Source organism: Acipenser ruthenus, chromosome 13 (genome assembly GCF_902713425.1).
Source record: "Acipenser ruthenus chromosome 13, fAciRut3.2 maternal haplotype, whole genome shotgun sequence".
NCBI lineage: Eukaryota > Metazoa > Chordata > Actinopteri > Acipenseriformes > Acipenseridae > Acipenser > Acipenser ruthenus.
In genome coordinates this window covers 11,005,044-11,025,553 of record NC_081201.1, presented here as the reverse complement: position 1 = coordinate 11,025,553, position 20,510 = coordinate 11,005,044, and the positions used below count along the sequence as shown (strand labels likewise).

At 42.4% G+C, this 20,510-nt stretch overlaps 1 protein-coding gene across 4 annotated transcripts in view; it reads right to left on the bottom strand.

Annotated features, from left to right (window-relative positions):
- The window catches only part of LOC117418461 (cAMP-dependent protein kinase type I-beta regulatory subunit), a 120,168-nt gene that overhangs the window by 65,239 nt on the left and 34,419 nt on the right, over nt 1–20,510 (bottom strand). For all 4 annotated transcript variants that reach the window (XM_034031545.3, XM_034031546.3, XM_034031547.3 and 1 more), the window contains one exon: nt 10,942–11,033. In XM_034031545.3, the coding sequence (XP_033887436.1) occupies nt 10,942–11,033 (92 nt within the window). The remainder of the gene's footprint in view (nt 1–10,941; nt 11,034–20,510) is intronic.

Here is a 20,510-nt window from a genome sequence, read left to right as displayed (position 1 = left end):
TTTCTTATGTTCAAATCAATTGTAATCATACAAATCTACAAAACCATGAAATATTAACTTCAAACTAGAAGCCCCGCGGCAGTCATTTTGGCGGTTTTTGGTTTTAAAAATTTTTCTTCAGTTGTGTAACACATATAGGGCTGTGCGTTCCTATACCTTTCTGTCCGTATGTATTACATATTATCACAAAGTATGAAACGCGGGAGTGCAGAAATAAAGGAGATATATTACATTATACCTAAAAGCCCCGGGAGCAGTCACATTGACGGCCACACAGAAAACAATTGTACTGTGATTATACAGAACGGTATTCTACTTTATTTTATTTTTTTTATTTACTAGTCCGCAGTGTGTTTAGCTGTAATCAGATTAGTCTCTACTCTCTGCCTGAGTGAATGACTGATAGTCTATTGTTTTCAATCAGCCTTTGAAGGCTGGTGCCTGCTTGCAGCTGTGCTGCTTTGGTCAGTCGATTAGCATCGGGACAACGCAACAAAATATGGAGTTGATGTTTTGGATCAGACGGCACGGAAGTATTCCCTGAAAGCTGGCTCCCGACGTTGGTCTGTTCAGGTGTTTTATAATGTATTGGACCTAGCAGCCATCAGCTCCTGGGTACTTTACAAAGAATGCACGGAGAAGAATTTACCAAGGAGAGAATATATTTTACAGTTAGCACATGAACTTCGCAAGACGCATTTGGAACAGGGGGAGACTGTCAAGCGTGTACCCACAGCTGAAGTTGGCAATGAGATTCTGGGATCAATAAGCTACTAACAACCAAACGAGCAAGATGGGCTGAATGGACTCCTCTCGTTTGTAAACTTTCTTATGTTCTTATGTTCTTAAAGGAATACCCTTTTGTCGAAAAAAAGAAATAAATTAGACTTTTTTTATAACTTGTGATGTGCGCTTCTGTAAAATGTTTACAATGTTTACAAAAGTTTATTTATTTATCTATGTTCTTGTTTTGATTTGTAAATATTCTATATATGATAAATATTCTATATATATATATATATATATATATATATATATATATATATACACACACACAGTGCCTTGCAAAAGTATTCAGACCCCTGACCAATTCTCTCATATTACTGAATTACAAATGGTACATTGAAATTCCGTTCTGTTTGATATTTTATTTTAAAACACTGAAACTCAAAATCAATTACTGTAAGGTGACATTTGTTTTATGTTGGGAAATATTTTTAAGAAAAATAAAAAACTGAAATATCTTGCTTGCATAAGTATTCAACCCCTGTGCTGTGGAAGCTCCCAGTTTACACCGATGAAAGAAATTACCTTACCATTGGCCTCCACCTGTGAACCATTAAAGTTGCTGTCACATTTTCTGGATAAAAACCCCACTGTTGAAGGATCATTAGTCAGGCTGTGAATCTGAAGGAAAATGAAGACCAAAGAGCAAAGAGCATTCTACAGAAGTTAGAGATAAAGTAATACAAATGCATAGATTAGGGAAAGGGTACAAAATAATATCCAAGTGTTTGGATATCCCAGTGAGCAAGCACAGTTGGATCAATAATCAGGAAGTGGAAGCTGCATCACACCACCCAGGCACTGCCAAGAAAAGGCCGTCCTTCAAAACTCAGCGCTCAAACAAGAAGGAGACTTGTAAGAGAAGCCACAGAGAGGCCAACAATCACTTTGAAGGAGCTACAGAGTTCAGTGGCTGGGAGTGGAGTAATGGTGCACCAGTCAACCATATCAAGAGCTCTGCATAACACTGGCCTGTATGGGAGGGTGGCAAGAAAGAAGCCGTTACTCAAAAAGTACCATCTGAAAGCACGTCTGGAGTTTGCCAGAAAGCATGAGAGTGACCCAGCTGCGATGTGGGAAAAGGTTTTGTGGTCAGATGAGGCCAAGATAGAGCTTTTTGGCCAAAACTTAAAGCGCCATGTGTGGCGCAAACCTAACACTGCCCATGCCTCAAGACACACCATCCATACAGTGAAGTATGGTGGTGGCAGCATCATGCTGTGGGGATGCTTCTCATCAGCAGGGACTGGGCATCTTGTTAAAATTGAAGGAAGAATGGATGGAGCAAAATACAGGGAAATACTGCAAGAGAACCTGCCAAAATCACTCCGACACTGTGTGCAAAGCTGGTACATACTTACCCCAAAAGACTTAAAGCTGTTATTGCAGCGAACGGTGGCTCTACCAAATATTAAAGTGTGGGGGTTGAATACTTATGCAAGCAAGATATTTCAGTTTTTTATTTTTCTTAAAAATATTTCCCAACATAAAACCAATGTCGCCTTACAATAATTGATTTAGAGTTTCAGTGTTTTAAAATAAAATATCAAACAGAACGAAATTTCAATGTATACTTTTGCAAGGCACTGTGTATATATACAGACAAGCTCAAATTTGTTGGTACCCTTACAGCTCATTGAAATAATGCTTCATTCCTCCTGAAAAGTGATGAAATTAAAAGCTATTTTATCATGTATACTTGCATGCCTTAGGTATGTCAAAGAATAAAGCAAAGAAGCCGTGAAAAGAGATGAATTATTGCTTATTCTACAAAGATATTCTAAAATGGCCTGGACACATTTGTTGGTACCCCTTAGATACCAAGGGGATAATAAATAATTGGATTATAGTGATATTTTCAAACTAATTTGTTTCTTTAATTAGTATCACACATGTCTCCAATCTTGTAATCAGTCATTCAGCCTATTTAAATGGAGAAAAGTAGTCACTGTGCTGTTTGGTATCATTGTGTGCACCACACTGAACATGGACCAGAGAAAGCAAAGGAGAGAGTTGTCTGAGGAGATCAGAAAGAAAATAATAGACAAGCATGGTAAAGGTAAAGGCTACAAGGCCATCTCCAAGCAGCTTGATGTTCCTGTGACAACAGTTGCAAATATTATTAAGAAGTTTAAGGTCCATGGAACTGTAGCCAACCTCCCTGGGCACGGCCGCAAGAGGAAAATCGACCCCAGAGTGAACAGAAGGATAGTGTGAATGGTAGAAAAAGAACCAAGGATAACTGCCAAAGAGATACAAGCTGAACTCCAAGGTGAAGGTACGTCAGTTTCTGATTGCACCATCGGTCGCTTTTTGAGCGAAAGTGGGCTCCATGGAAGAAGACCCAGGAGGACTCCACTTTTGAAAGAAAAACATAAAAAAGCCAGACTGGAATTTGCTAAAATGCATATTGACAAGCCACAATCCTTCTGGGAGAATGTCCTTTGGACAGATGAGTCAAAACTGGAGCTTTTTGGCAAGTCACATCAGCTCTATGTTCACAGACGAAAAAATGAAGCTTTCAAAGAAAAGAACACCATACCTACAGTGAAACATGGAGGAGGCTCGGTTATGTTTTGGGGCTGCTTTGCTGCACCTGGCACAGGGTGCCCTGAATCTGTGCAGGGCACAATGAAATCTCAAGACTATCAAGGCATTCTGGAGCGAAACGTACTGCCCAGTGTCAGAAAGCTCTGTCTCAGTCGCAGGTCATGGGTCCTCCAACAGGATAATGACCCAAAACACACAGCTACAGTGCCTTGCGAAAGTATTCAGCCCCCTTGAACTTTGCGACCTTTTGCCACATTTCAGGCTTCAAACATAAAGATATGAAACTGTAATTTTTTGTGAAGAATCAACAACAAGTGGGACACAATCATGAAGTGGAACGAAATTTATTGGATATTTCAAACTTTTTTAACAAATAAAAAACTGAAAAATTGGGCGTGCAAAATTATTCAGCCCCTTTACTTTCAGTGCAGCAAACTCTCTCCAGAAGTTCAGTGAGGATCTCTGAATGATCCAATGTTGACCTAAATGACTAATGATGATAAATAGAATCCACCTGTGTGTAATCAAGTCTCTGTATAAATGCACCTGCACTGTGATAGTCTCAGAGGTCCGTTTAAAGCGCAGAGAGCATCATGAAGAACAAGGAACACACCAGGCAGGTCCGAGATACTGTTGTGGAGAAGTTTAAAGCCGGATTTGGATACAAAAAGATTTCCCAAGCTTTAAACATCCCAAGGAGCACTGTGCAAGCGATAATATTGAAATGGAAGGAGTATCAGACCACTGCAAATCTACCAAGACCTGGCCGTCCCTCTAAACTTTCAGCTCATACAAGGAGAAGACTGATCAGAGATGCAGCCAAGAGGCCCATGATCACTCTGGATGAACTGCAGAGATCTACAGCTGAGGTGGGAGACTCTGTCCATAGGACAACAATCAGTCGTATACTGCACAAATCTGGCCTTTATGGAAGAGTGGCAAGAAGAAAGCCATTTCTTAAAGATATCCATAAAAAGTGTCGTTTACAGTTTGCCACAAGCCACCTGGGAGACACACCAAACATGTGGAAGAAGGTGCTCTGGTCAGATGAAACCAAAATCGAACTTTTTGGCAACAATGCAAAACGTTATGTTTGGCGTAAAAGCAACACAGCTCATCACCCTGAACACACCATCCCCACTGTCAAACATGGTGGTGGCAGCATCATGGTTTGGGCCTGCTTTTCTTCAGCAGGGACAGGGAAGATGGTTAAAATTGATGGGAAGATGGATGGAGCCAAATACAGGACCATTCTGGAAGAAAACCTGATGGAGTCTGCAAAAGACCTGAGACTGGGACGGAGATTTGTCTTCCAACAAGACAATGATCCAAAACATAAAGCAAAATCTACAATGGAATGGTTCACAAATAAACATATCCAGGTGTTAGAATGGCCAAGTCAAAGTCCAGACCTGAACCCAATCGAGAATCTGTGGAAAGAACTGAAAACTGCTGTTCACAAATGCTCTCCATCCAACCTCACTGAGCTCGAGCTGTTTTGCAAGGAGGAATGGGCAAAAATTTCAGTCTCTCGATGTGCAAAACTGATAGAGACATACCCCAAGCGACTTACAGCTGTAATCGCAGCAAAAGGTGGCGCTACAAAGTATTAACTTAAGGGGGCTGAATAATTTTGCACGCCCAATTTTTCAGTTTTTTATTTGTTAAAAAAGTTTGAAATATCCAATAAATTTCGTTCCACTTCATGATTGTGTCCCACTTGTTGTTGATTCTTCACAAAAAATTACAGTTTCATATCTTTATGTTTGAAGCCTGAAATGTGGCAAAAGGGTCGCAAAGTTCAAGGGGGCCGAATACTTTCGCAAGGCACTGTAAAAGCACCCAAGAATGGATAAGAACAAAACATTCGACTATTCTGAAGTGGCCTTCTATGAGTCCTGATCTGAATCCTATCGAACATCTATGGAAAGAGCTGAAACTTGCAGTCTGGAGAAGGCACCCATCAAACCTGAGACAGCTGGAGCAGTTTGCTCAGGAAGAGTGGGCCAAACTACCTGTTAACAGGTGCAGAAGTCTCATTGAGAGCTACAGAAAACATTTGATTGCAGTGATTGCCTCTAAAGGTTGTGCAACAAAATATTAGGTTAGCGGTCCCATCATTTTTGTCCATGCCATTTTCATTTGTTTTCTTATTTACAATATTATGTTGACTAAAAAATCTAAAGCAAAGTCTGATTTCTATTAAATATGGAATAAACAATGGTGGATGCCAATTACTTTTGTCAGTTTCAAGTTATTTCAGAGAAAATTGTGCATTCTTCGTTTTTTGTGGAGGGGTACCAACAAATTTGAGCACGTCTGTATATATATATATATATATATATATATATATATATATATATATATATGCATGCTTCGGTTGTTCAGATGTTTATGTGACGCACTCAATAATAAAAAAAAAAAAACTAATTACAGCCGACTTTCTCCTTTTGTTATACTATTTACAGTGTTTTGAATACAGCCGACCGAAAGACTGCTGCGGGGCTTCTAGGTATGAGTATATCTCCGGTCCTTCTAGTATTAAAAACTTTGAATGGAACAAAATCAACAAATACAACAAAGCTCAGTGCTTTCATATATTTAATGCTGGGTAGCAATATTGGCAGAACATGTATCTGGACTGCCAGCCAAGAAATTATTGTTCGGATTATTACCTAAAAGATCTACCACCAAAAGCAAGGGATTTAAAAACCCTAGAAGCATACCCCCAGAAGCAAAGGTTTGAATAGGACAGGTTAAACTGGACTGTAAATAATCAAAAATAGTTGTTGGTGCTGAATCGCTTGGATTCTTTAAGACCCAACTTGACAAAGCTTTGAGATAAATCAGCTACAAGGAACCGGACAAGCATATCAGTAGATGCAACACATTTTTCTATGTTTCTTATTATGTTAATTATTAATCTACAGGCAATTGCTACCAAAGGTGTTTGACTGCTTCACTTCCAAATATAGAAAATAGCAAGAAAAGGTTAATTAGTTTGTAGGGAGGGAAGAATGCTGCCATCAAAGAGTTAATGAAGAGGATTTACGGACCTCAGACTGCCTAATGTTACTTTAGGTACGGTTGACCACGACTAGCGCTAATCAGGGTCTGAGGAACCAGCCGTGGAGACTATGATTACTGGGCTTCAACAGCTGACAGTGCATGGAGTGACAATCTACAGCTGTTGAAGCTGCAGTGTATAACAGAGCATCTTTGTTATTCTCTTATATAGCAAATTGGACTTTTCTTTTTTCCTTACTGCAAGCAAATGAACAGCTGGCACCCAACAAGTACAGTATAGTCAGGGTGCACTGATAATCAGAAGTCTACCGGCATGGCACCGACAAGGGAAAAAAAACACAAATCGGCAGTTTTTCTTATTTAATCCGATAATGTACACTGATATTCATGTTTGAATTTCTTCCAGCACAGAATTTAATGTTTGGTCAGGCAGGCTTACTATAGTAATAATGACACAGTGCTGTGTAACGTGCGATCAACCTGCAGTAAATATGTCTCAAAAGTGCAGTGTTTGGAAGAAAACATCTGAAGACAACAATAGGATAGCCGAGTTGTGTGCAGCAGAACAGACTTGATGCTACATTAAATCCAACGATGAACTGTAAGTAGAATATTATTCTGATGCTTTTTTAAAAAAGCTTTCTTTGAATATTAGGCTTGTTTGCCTGCCCTGTGCTGCTCAACACCTCTCCACGTCCGAACAGCAAAACAAGTCCTCTTAGTTAGCGCAGACTGCCGGGTCGTTACATTATTAATAATAATAATAATAATAATAATAATAATAATAATAATACACAATGTACTTCAAAATGGCCTTTAATAATTTTTGTTTATCTTGCTTAATCTGCATTGGTTGTGGGTGTATTCAGCGGCATTTTGAAGCAGAAATTGATTACTGTGCTGTCTTTTGTTAAGTAAAAATTGAAGTTTGACTGAATTTTTTAACCAGAATTTATTAATTTTTTTTTTTTTTTGATCAAAGTGAACAGTTGAAGTTGTGCTGCATTTTGAAGCAGTGTATGCTTACAGTAAGAATGGAACGACCGCTGGTGTAGTTGACATTGCGGAGGCTACATTTCTTTTCTACTGTACAGCATAGGTAGAAGTTATAATACGCAATGTTTGACAGCAAGTGGCTATAAAAGTTAATGTAACACTATATATATTTTTTTTCTACAGAAATGTTTTACTAGTACAAATGCAGTGTTATTTTTGTGTGACTATGTTGTAAAACAAATGTATAAATTGCTGTCAAGCACACAATGTAATACTACGTTATTCTTTGTATTCATTTTCTGAAGTAAATGCAACAAGTAAACAATACCTATTCATTTTTGTCACAAATACAACAAGTAAACGCTATCTGTTCATTTTTTAACATTCATAATAATAAAACAGTTAAAATATAGGCCCTATGTCTAGTTCTAGTAGTTTACAATAGCTTACCTGCACTGTCTATTATTATCGGTATCCTATCGATAAAGGCTAATATGGGCAGATAATCACCGGCTATTGGTATCGGCCAAGAAAATCTTTATGGGTGCACCCCTACAGTATAGTGGTCACCCTCAGTTTGGTAGTCATATATTTAACCAGCTTGCAGGGATAAACACATAAACATCACATTCTGAAAATAGTGAGAAATGCTACAAATTAAAAATAATAAACCTCACAAAACCTCAATCATATTCTTAGTAGAGTTATTCTCCCACAAGTACCAGGACTTTAAAATAATGAAACTTTAAACACGGACAGAAACTTTCAGTGATCTCGTCCAAAATAATACCTAAAACATTTGTAACAGCATATGCTCTGCAGTGGTAGACAAATAACCTTATGATAACACTGTGGTCAATAAAGTTAACCCTAACCAGAGATCAGGACCAGAGGACACAGTTGGAATGATCTGCAGGTAGAATTAGGGAAGGAGGACAATTCCTCACACAGAGTGGTGAGGGCATAGAATGGGTTTCCTAGTCATGTTGTTGATGATGTACTTAAAGGCCCAACTTTTGACATCAATCAGCTAGTAGGAATAGGCTGAGCATAGATGGGCCGAATGGCCGACTCTCGTTCGTACATTAATGCCATCATTTTCCCCATATTGGGTTGTTTGCTAATAAGGACAGTTATTCTAGTTTTTCTTTGTAGTGTATTACCTGTAGGTATCTTTCTTGATCCCGAAGGACCCCCTGAAGCTTATGGGTACCTTGCAGCTTTGTCTTTATGGCTCAGTATCAACTAATGATATCTGCATGTTCTTCTCCCTCCCCACCCATGCCTTGTCATCAGTAAACTAGTGTGATGATGAAGTAGATTTTAGCTTTGAAAAACAATAGTACATCTTTTCATAAAATTGCATCTTCAGTGAAGAAAAAGTGCTGCAGGAAAACTGTACAAATTAACCATTTCAGGACCAAGCACTTTTCAGTGGGATGCTTCCCCAGGACCAAAAACATCTCTTATCTTCCATCACAATTTTAAATTCCCAAAGACTCGCTCCAAATTATACATCTGCGCAAGTGCAAGTCAGACTTTCAGACCGTGTCTATGGTAATGGCTAAGCCTTGACAACTAGATTGCAAGTATTTACTTTAAAGTATTTTTTGTATAAACCTCCCAATTTAAAAATGTAATTCTATTGTTGCGATCCGTGCAGTTGTGTTTGTGCATTGTAATTCCCACTGTAATTGTGTTCCCCTCCATCTCTGTATTTCCCGCCTCTTTGTTTATCTCGGTCTGTGTAATCCTATCCTGCGTGTGGGCATGTTCTGTGTCTCCCCCGTGATTGGCTGTTGTTTGTCTGTGCCCATTGCCTTAAATACGACTGTGATACTATTATGGCTTCCGGTAGACTTTTGCGATATCGTTCTGCAGTTTCTTTGATTACATGATGTTAAATAAAACATCTAGATTATGTTAATCTAGGCTGTGTCCCCGTCCCCCCCCCCCTCCTAATGGTCTCAATCCAAATAAAAATGTAAGTGATGCAAAAGTTGTGGCCATAGCTGTACCATCTCTCTCAGTGAAACGTAATAGTTAGTTTAAAGCAAGTTTAATTTTACTAAAACCATTGAAATATTTAATATATAAAATGTAATATACTGTTAGTATTTTGGCTGTTCGCACTCATGAACAAAAACTAATAAATTATGTAAAAAGTATAATTAATAATAAAAACTTTAAAAAAGTTTTTCACCAGTTTTCGATCCACTGATCTTTGAGCCGGTGTAGTAGAAAGGCAGCGCACCTGCCATGCCTGTCCTCCATGGGGAGACCCATCTTGCATACATGCAAGAATGTAATTGCAGTAGTGTGCAATGCAAATGACCATCAGCTGTAACTGCTATAACAGTATAGCATATATTACTAGTACCCAATGCACGGTACACACAGTACAGTGCAAACTGTATGATACGGTGTACAGAGCACAGTACCCCTGGTACGGTACGGTATGGTATAGTGCACGGTACAGTGCAATGGTACGGTACGGTTCACAGTACAAAATACAGTGCAGAGCACGGTACACTATCGTTACAGTAACCTTGTTCACTAAGAACGGTGGTAGATCAGTGACCTCCAGTTAATGAGGAAGCAATATGCAGGGATATCCACCTGAAGAGCTTCTGGCTTAACACAACACAGCCCTAAGATTGGAGGAAACCTGCTGTCAAGCTGTGACAGCCTTCACTGTGGCACTGCAAGCAGAGACCAGAGCGGCATCAATACACTGCAGGAAGGACTGCAAGCAGGTCAGACCCGGAGAAGAGCTGGGACCTACAGTTACCACAGGAGCGAAATAGAGATGCCCACCTATAACGCTTTTTGGCTAACCAACCTGAGGAAAGTCTACTGCTAGAGCCCTAACAGTCTTCACAATAATTCTGCAAGCAGATCTTAATGTGGCAACAAGACACTGTGGGGAAAAAACTGCAAGCAGGTTGACCCAGCGCAAGCGTCACGGTCTAACGCGGGTCATCTGAGCCCAGCACAACAGAGAGAAAAAATTTCTCGCACAAAACAGTAACCAAACAATTACTGTTATTTTAATATATATATTTTTATAACAAATTATTTTGTTTTATTTTACGCTTCAACCGAAGTCAGCAGCTTAAAGTAGCCGACTTAAGGCGTGCGATCCCGGGGAAGGGGCAACAGAGCTGCTGGCTTCGCGCGAGGCACAAGGCCGCTGAGGGACTAACGAAACAACCACGTGCACATTTTACAAAAACAACAATTGCAACAAGTGTTAAAACACAAGGAAGAGTTTTGATGGGTGCTGTCATGTTCACCTTACAGCTTATGATCATCAGATGTAGGAGTGTACCGATTCCTTATGTGTCGATGAAACTTTCTTTTCATGATACACTTTATCGTAATAGAGGCACATACTGTTTGTTTGTACAAGACCAAACTCATTTTAAATGATCATTTGATCTTATAGTTGCCAATCAGGATCATCACATGTATTGTGATACATAGCGTTCTGCGACCTGCACTTCGTCATACGTGTCACTTCACCCGTAATTAGATGCGAGCAAAAATGGTGGGATAGCGTCAAACCTGAAATGTTCTTACCTTCTTTCGTTGTCATCAAGATGTGCAAAGAGTACATTCTTGGAAATTGCCTTGGCCAGAGCAGTCATAGTTTTGTAGTCCTTTGGTATTACCTGTAAGAAATTGATCAAACATTGTTTCAAGTGGGGGCTATGACAGACATTTCAGTTTTGTGTCTATAATGGAGTCGAAAATCAAAGACCATCCAGGTACAATTTAGTTATATCTCGGCTTGCTTCTTTTCACCATTTATTTTTCAGAGGCTCACAAAATACTGTGGTATCTCCACCCCACTTACAGGATGCATGGCTGCTGGTTATTCTTAGGGTCAACAAAAGAAACACAGGAGGTAGGGCTTTTTCTTGTGCGTGTAACCCCTAGGGCATAAAACGACTGCTGACACAGACATCGTCATCATTTTTCCTTCAAGACTGCTACAATAATAACGCAGTGACCTCGAAAGTTAATGGTTACATTTCTATTTCAGGGAACCAGGGTTATGATAATAATCTAACGTTCCCTATCAAGTATGAAATGTAACCATTACCTAATGGGTATGAATACCAAAGCCGTCGCAAGGCAATATTGCAAACCAACTGGAATGCAACAAGCTTACAAGCCCAAGGCCACCTTGCGCATTACCATTAGGAACCCCAGTAACAAGTAGCTAGGGCTAAAAAATTGAGGGAGAAACACCTCTATGTCTATTTGTAAGGGTTGACCAGGACATCACACTTAATACTCTAGTTCCAAAGCCAGGGTTTTGTGGATCCACAACCTAAGTCTGTAGAACCTAGTAAAGGTAAGGGGAGTAGCCCAAACGCTGTATTGCAAATTTCATTGACAGATGCACCCTGGAATAAAGCCCACAAAGCTCACAGGCAGTCCTGCATGCGTCTCCTATCCATTTGGACAGCCTCTGCCAAGACAGGGCTTGACCATGGGACTTAGTTCCAGAGCAGACAACACATCGTCAAGACTGCCTCCAACTTTTCTCTCAACATAGCATGCCAGGGCCCGCGCTGGGCACAGCGTATGGAGCTGCAGCTGTCAGACTGGAAGGAGGTGGAAAGAAGCCTCCAAAAATCCATAGACTGGTTGATATGGGATGCCGAGATAGTGTTCTGCAAAAGGCAGGATTGGTACAGAGCATAACCCCTGTCCTGGCCTCTGTAAAAATGAAACAGGTTCTCACTAAGGAGAAACACTGCATTTCGCTCACCTGCTTTGTGAAGGTGTTAGCAAGCAAACAGTCACTTGAGCGATAATACTTGAGCTCAGCTGAATGCATGGGCTCAAATCGGAGGCTTCAAGAGTGCATTGAGCACCACGTTTAACCTCCAGGGCAGAACAAATGTCCTTCATTAGGTGGCCAAAACCACCTAACCACTTTCACATTGTTTTGCCCCGCCAGGAAGCTGAGCTCCTGGGGAGACTGAATCAATTTTGATATGGCAAGCTGAAATAGATGTGAAATAGACATTTGCAGAGGAGGATTTCCCTTCATCAAACAGGACCTGCCAAAATTGTAGTATAACTGCCATGGGACAGGTAGTGGGGTCAAAGCCCTAGGTAAGCACCACGTCTGAAAAACGTCCCACTTGTATCCATACCGGGAACTCAAGGACGCTGCTCTGGCATTTGGCAGGGTGTCAATAACCCTGTAATAAAGCCCCAGACTGGGGGCTCCCGAGTGGCGCATCCAGTAAAAGACGCTCCGCGTGGAGCGCAGGATGCGCTCTTTAACCTGGAGATCGCAGGTTCGAATCCAGGCTATGTCACTGCCGACCGTGACCAGGGGTTCCTAGGGGGCGGTGCACAATAGACCGAGCACCGCCCGGGTAGGGAGGGCTTAGGTCAGCAGGGGAATCCACGGCTCACCATGCACCAGCGACCCATGTGGCCGATAGGGCGCCTGCAGTTCTGCAGTGGAGCCATCAGATCTGTGTTGTCCTCCGGCACTATAGGTCTGGTGGCCTCGCTGTGGATCCGCAGTGCGAAAAATGACAGATTGGCAGGAGTTCCACGTGTTCCAGCCTCCATTTCCTGAGTCGCCAGGTGGTTGCAGCGGTGAACCGGGATACAAATAACAATTGGGCTTTCCAAATTGGGGAGAAAACTGCTCAGGAGCTGCATCAGAGCTGAAACCAGAGTCTCCTGGGCCTGTAAGGAGCTACTAATAGCACCCTGGCCTGGTCCTGTCTGATTTTTTCCCCAGACACAGCAGGAGCATGGCGAGTGGTGGAAAGGCATATAGCAGCTGTCTCAGTCAATGGTGTGCCAAGGCTTCTAAATCGCCAGTGGGTCCTCAGCTCCTGTTATGGAGAACCAGCAGGGACAATGGGTCAGTTCCTGGGAGGCAAAGAAGTCTATCTTGCTCTCCCGAATCGCTGCCAAATGAGGCTTACCACATCCAAGTGAAGCCTACATTCTGAGGCACGGGGAACTCCCCATGAGAAGGTCCACCGCTCAGTTTATCACCCCGGGCAGGTGTACTGCTCGCAGGGCAAGGAGGTGATCATGTACCCAGAGCAACAGCTTGCAGGCTACTTGACACTGGGCAGGCTGTGTCCATTGTTACCAGGCAGCCACGATTCAACGTGGGCTGAAAAACCCTGCTGTTGAACCAGGCTTGGAGAGGGCGCATGAGCAGGAGACCCAAGTAAGGGTCTAAGAAGCTGCTGCCATCAAGCCCAGAAGCCTCTGGAATGTCAATACTGTGAGCTTTCTGTTAAGCTGAAAAAGCTTTAGACAAGTGGCCTTTCTGTGCACCTTGTCGTCCGACAGAGTGGACATCATGGACCTGGAGTCCAGGTGCACTCCCAAATAGGAGGCTGTCTGCAAGGGTTGAGCTGGCTCTTTGCAAGATTCACCAACAGGCCCAACCGATGAAGGTGGTCTGTGGCGAGTTCTATCTTTTGGTCAATAGCTTATTGTGAAGGTTGCTTACATTGACTGAAAATGAGCGATCAACAGACACAGCACTCAGCAGGGAACAGGCAGCGTCAACGTAAAAGTGAAACTGCACTGCTTACCTTTTCATTTTAACATGTATTCCTTGCCTGATTTATAAAAAAAAATAATAATAATTTCCCCTTTCTCCTTTAATTAATATTTATATATATATATATATATATATATATATATATATATATATATATATATATATATATATATATATTACACACAGTGTTCCATGATTTTGGTTTTTATTTTCCAGCTCTCTACCTCCCTCAAACCTTAATTAATAGTTGTTAAGTCATTCAATTGCATATTTGATAAGTAAAACATTGTTTAAATTAGCGGGAGAAAACAAAACACACTAGAAACTAATGCAATGGAAGTTAATAAGCTGAATTCAGCAATGATTAGACTGAAGCCAGAATGAAATGCAGGTTCAAACAGAATCAGGTCAGAACAATGCACGTTGTTTGTCAACTTAAACAAGGTATACAAGGGTAAACAGAAGCAACGTCCTTTAATAATTAGAGTTTGATTAAGAAAGCGAATCAGCTCAAAATATGTTTAAAAGGGACATGATGTGATCAAAAATAGAAGATTCCAAAATCGTCAGCCAGATGATTATTTGTTCAATGAATAATTTTGACAGCAAGGCAATATGTCTGATTTGCAGTGCAATGGTTCCAGTTATGAAAGATTACAAAATCCGTCGTCACTATGACATGCTGCACAAAGCAACATATGGAGTCTCAACGAAAGGTTTTTCTGAAAATGAGAAGAAAAAAATGAAAGTGCTGTGGATGCCATGAACAACACAACCACAGGAAAGAACTTTTATTTTTTTTTTATTTTATTTTTTTTACTTCAAGAAGCCATGGAAAATGCAAAATTACCTTGGAAGAAACTAACTGGGATTACAACAGAGGGTGCACCACAAAGAGTCGACTGGCTATCAAGAGTGCTGGAAAAAATTAAAGAAAGTAACGCAGAAGTACCAATTTTCTTACACTGGATTCTGCATCAACAGGCATTATGTGGAAAAGTTGCAGAATTAGAACACGTAATGACATTTTTATCAAGTGTGCCAGAAAAGAAGTGCCAAGTGTCCAGACCAAAGTCATAAAAAGGTACATTTCATAGGGGTACTGTTTACTAAATCGCATTTTCACAGCTGTCAGTGTCTTTTTTTCAGTGCTGTTAAAAACATTATATTTTGGAATAGAAGTTAAATATTATATACTCCGACATCTTTTCTTTTTACTGTTTGACATTTCCATTGAAAGTAAATACTCTATTACCTCCATTATATTACAGAGTAAACGTTTTGAAAATATGGCACTGTATCTCTACATGGGGAGAGGCAGTCTAGCTATGGGCTTCACCATTTAAACTGTTATGTTAGTGGACCATAACTATGTTTTAAAACTGAAGGTTGGCAAATGATCACACCGTGTAACAAATTTTTTTTTTTTTTTGGTTCCTGGGTAGTAAGTGTTATTTCCTAATTGCTTATGCCTCAAAAGTATAGAAAATGGCTATTATTCCCCACAAACTTTGCTTTTGTGACCAGGACAGTGATATTTTGAAATTTACCTATTTTCCAGAACATTCCAGATAGATTCAGTGCTGAGTAAACTTGGAGTAACTTCTAGAACTTTCTAGAACTTTCCAGTAATATAAATAGTAGTATAAATACAGGGGCCTTAAGCCCACCAGTTCAGTTTAGTTCCAGCTGCCTAAGTGGATACATATCTGCATTTTTCTGAGATGGCATCAAGAGGCTGCAAGCATCCGGCAGACGCATTTTGCTATGTCTGCGGCCAATTTATCAAGACAAGAGCGAAAAAGTACTCCGTGGAAGCATCTGCTAAGATGTGTGAGGCCTACAAGGCATATTTCAAGACAAACCCTGGGCACCTCATTTCACCTGCGAGCACTGCAAAAAAACTCTGGAAGGTAAGATGGACAATTGTTGCTTGGAATTTTAGGTTATAAAATTTGTTAAAATTTTTAAAATTGTAAAAGTTTTTAATTTTAAAATGTTTTAAAATTTTCAATGTTATTGAAAAAATATATCATATATGAAAAATGTTGCGAGAATCTCTTACACATTAGTCATGGGTGAAATAAATGTATTTTTGTAGGATGGTACAGAGGGGATAAGAGAGCCATGAAGTTCGCTATCCCAAGAATTTGGCGGGAACCCACTGACCACTCAAGCAACTGCTACTTCTGCATGGTGGACCCTTCCAAACGTCGGACTAGCAAGAATGCACCTGCTATCACGTATCCGGACCTTCCTTCATCCATCGCCCCGGTGCCACACTGCCATGAGCTCCCCGTACCCACTCCTCCGGAGAGAGAGCAGCCGTCTTTAGAAGAGAGCAGCAAGTCAGAGAGCGAGGAAGACGTTGTAGATCCAGATGACAATTTCAGAGGTGGAGCTGAGGAGAGAAACCCATACTACCCCAACCAAAAAGACCTCAACGACTTGATTAGAGATCTTGGTCTCACCAAGTCCAATGCCGAGCTTTTGACGTCTAGGCTCAAGCAGTGGAACTTGTTGGATGAAAGTGTGCAAGTCGCAGATCAGAGGAAGCGTCACCAACCTTTTTCCAGCTTCTTCAACCGTCAAGATGGGCTCTGCTTCTGCCACAATGTGACCAGTCTGTTCGAGGCAATCGGAATCGCCTGTAACCAGAATGAGTGGCGCCTCTTCATTGACAGCTCATCCAGGAGCCTCAAAGCCGTGCTGCTCCATAATGGTAACAAGTACCTGTCTCTTCCCCTGGCTCACTCGGTGCACCTCAAAGAGGATTACAACAGCATCAAGACCTTGCTGGACGCCTTGAAGTATGATGAGTACGGCTTGGAGGTCATAGGAGACTTCAAAATGGTGGCATTCCTGATGGGTCTTCAAGGCGGTTTTACCAAGTTTCCCTGCTATCTTTGCCTTTGGGACAGCAGGGACACCAAGGCGCACTACCACAGGTGGGACTGGCCACAGCGGACCGAGTGCTCTGTGGGGAGGAACAACGTCAAGTGGGAGCCACTGGTGGACCCCCGGAAGGTGCTGATGCAACCACTGCACATCAAATTGGGCCTTATGAAACAATTTGTCAGAGCTCTAGATAAGGAGTCGGCAGCCTTCAAGTACCTTCAAGACTTCTTCCCTAAGCTGTCTGAGGCAAAGGTCAAAGCCAGTGTCTTCGTCGGACCACAGTTAAAAGAAGATCCTGGAGTGCAATGAATTCCCCAAGAAGCTCACTAGTAAAGAGAAAGCGGCTTGGAACAGCTTTGTCGCAGTGGTTCGGGGCTTCCTGGGCAATCACAAGGCCGAAAACTATGTGGAGCTGGTTGAGACTCTGGTGAAGAACTACGGCACAATGGGCTGTAGGATGTCCCTCAAAGTCCATATCCTTGATGCTCATCTTGATAAATTCAAGGAGAACATGGGAGCGTACTCTGAGGAGCAAGGCGAGCGCTTCCACCAGGATGTACTGGACTTTGAACGCCGCTACCAAGGACAGTATAACGAGAACATGATGGGAGACTACATTTGGGGGCTGATTCGTGAAAGTGATTTACAGTATAATCGTAAATCTCGAAAAACTACTCACTTCTAAATCTTTTGTAGTCATTTTTGAATTACTTTAGTATAAATACATGTTAATTTGGATTCATATGTTGTTTTTTTCTGACTTTATGTGAACGAAAAGACACAAATTCGCCCGTTTTCTCATTGGAAATAGGTAAATTTCAAAATATCACTGTCCTGGTCACAAAAGCAAAGTTAGTAGTTAGTAGCAGTCACATTGTGTAGGCATACTGTTAGAGCCGGTGCTGTAGTGTCAGTCAGTAGCAGTCACATTGTGTAGGCATGCTGTTAGAGCCGGTGCTGCAGTGTCAGTCAGTAGCAGTCACATTGTGTAGGCATGCTGTTAGAGCCGGTGCTGCAGTGTCAGTCAGTAGCAGTCACATTGTGTAGGCATGCTGTTAGAGCCGGTGCTGCAGTGTCAGTCAGTAGCAGTCACATTGTGTAGGCATGCTGTTAGAGCCGGTGCTGCAGTGTCAGTCAGTAGCAGTCACATTGTGTAGGCATGCTGTTAGAGCCAGTGCTGCAGTGTCAGTCAGTAGCAGTCACATTGTGTAGGCATGCTGTTAGAGCCGGTGCTGCAGTGTCAGTCAGTAGCAGTCACATTGTGTAGGCATGCTGTTAGAGCCGGTGCTGCAGTGTCAGTCAGTAGCAGTCACATTGTGTAGGCATACTGTTAGAGCCGGTGCTGCAGTGTCAGTCAGTAGCAGTCACATTGTGTAGGCATGCTGTTAGAGCCGGTGCTGCAGTGTCTGCCATACCACACAACCTATCAGCTTCTTACAAACACCAGTTGATCTTGGACTATCCCTCAACAACTATACCAACTTTCAGCACTCTGCAGTAAGTCATTTTCGAAAGACGAATTTTTACATTTATGCAAAATGTTTTTTTTCAATCCAATATGGTGGCCAAACCAAACTTCTTTAGCATTTTCTATCTTCCCATAAGCATCTACAAACCTACCGAATCTGGTGAGTTTTCAAGCAAAAATAAGAAGAATAATCCCAGCAATGACAATAGGCTTCCCAGCCTATGGCCTGGAAGACTAAAAAGTTGATTTTCTTTGTTTATATATTTCTTTTTATTGTTGACAAACTTCTCACAGTACCGCTGCCTAATTTTGCATTATTTTGTAAGAAGTGTTGCTAGCGAGGCTGCTTTTAGTATTATACACTGAAGAATCAGTACACTTCTCTATGAATAGCCTGTCTAAAAGATATTTTTATTTTTGAACCGCAATATGAAATGAAGTGCAAGTGGGGCAGCAGTGTGGAGTAGTGGTTAGGGCTCTGGACTCTTGACCGCAGGGTTGCTGGTTCAATCCCAGGTGGGGGACACTGCTGCTGTACCCTTGAGCAATGTACTTTACCTAGAGTGGAGTTCTGAATTCTAACCCCGCTCTGTGTGTGTGTGTGTGTGTGTGTGTGTATATGTTTGTGTATGTGTGTGGGGAGTGGCGTTCTGAACTCTAACCCTGTGTGTGTGTGTGGGAAGGGGGGGGGGGTTGGGGGTTCTGAACTGAAACCCTGCTCTGGGGGGGGGGGGGGGGGGTGAGTGGAGTTCTCAAATTGAGGCGTTAAGAGTGCACTGAGCACCACGTTTAACCTCCAGCGAACCCCTTTAAAACAATTACCCCGCAGAAAACTGAGCTCCTGGGGAGACCAAGTCAATTTTGACATGGCAAGGTCCTGCAGAAATTGCAGTATTACTGCCATGGGACAAGTCATGGGGTCTAACCCATGAGGCAGACACCACATTTGTAAGACGCTCCACTTGTACCCGTACTGGGAACATGTGGACACTACTGTGGCATTTTGTAAGGTGTCAAAAACCCTAGTGGACAGACCCAGGCAGTTCAATGCAGCCATTCAAGGGCCAGACCCAGAGCTACAGGCTTGATGGGTCGGTAAGCCATAAGATCTCCACGGCTGGCCATTCAGGAGCTGCCTCAGGGTTTAAACCAGAGTCCCCTGGGCCAGTAAGGGGCTAAGCACCTTGGCCCGGTACTGCCAGATTGTCTCCAGACACATGGGGAGCAAGGTGAGCGCTGGGAAGGCATATAACAGTTGCCTCGGCCACTGGTGTGCCAAGGCATCTACCGCCAGCGGGTCCCCGCCTCCTATTATGGAGAGCCAGAGGGGACAGTGGGTTGATTCCTGGGAGGCAAGAGATATATCTCTGCTCTCCCGAATCTCTCCTAAATGAGCTACCACCTTGGGGTTCGTCTCCACTCTGAGGCACTGGGACCCTCCTTGAGAGGAGGTCTGCTGCAGATGCCTCCCTCGAACCTCCTACAACAAATGCTGCAAGGCTAGTTAAACTGCCTGCAGATCCAAAACATTTATGTGGCGACCGTGCCAAGGGGGGAGTTACACACCTCCTGCACCCCCATGCCACTCTACATGTACCCCAGCCCAAGCTGGACACGTCCATGTAGATGACGGCCCTTCTGGTGACACTGCCCAACACTACACTGAGGCACAGATGGTCAGGCTGTTTGCACCAAGACAGTGCCTTTAGACAGTGACGAAGCACCATCAATAGGCGGTTGCGGTTCAATGCGAGCTGAAAAAGCCCTGTTGTTAACCCAGGCTTGCGGAGGGCGCATGCGCAGGAGACCCAAAGGTAAGGTCTGAGAAGCTGCTGCCATCAAGCCCAGAAGTTCTGGAATGTCATTACCACTCTGTTAAGCTGAAATAGCTCTAATCCGGCAGCTATTCTCTGCACTCTGCCGTCCGACAGAGTGGACAGCTTGGACCTGGAGTCCAAGCACACTCCTAGATAGGGGGCTGTCTTAGAAGGCATGAGCTGGCTCTTCACATGATTCACCATAAGACCCAACCATTGAAGGTGGCCGGTGACCAGTTATGTGTGAGTGTCTGCCTGAGCTGGAGACTGCGCACAAATGAGTCATCCACATAACAGAGTACTCCGATACCGCATATGGAATAAGCATCTTTGAGGTCAACTGTGGTGAACCAGTCGACTGGCCTGATTGTTGCTTCAGGTACAGGCGGACCTGCCTGACGAT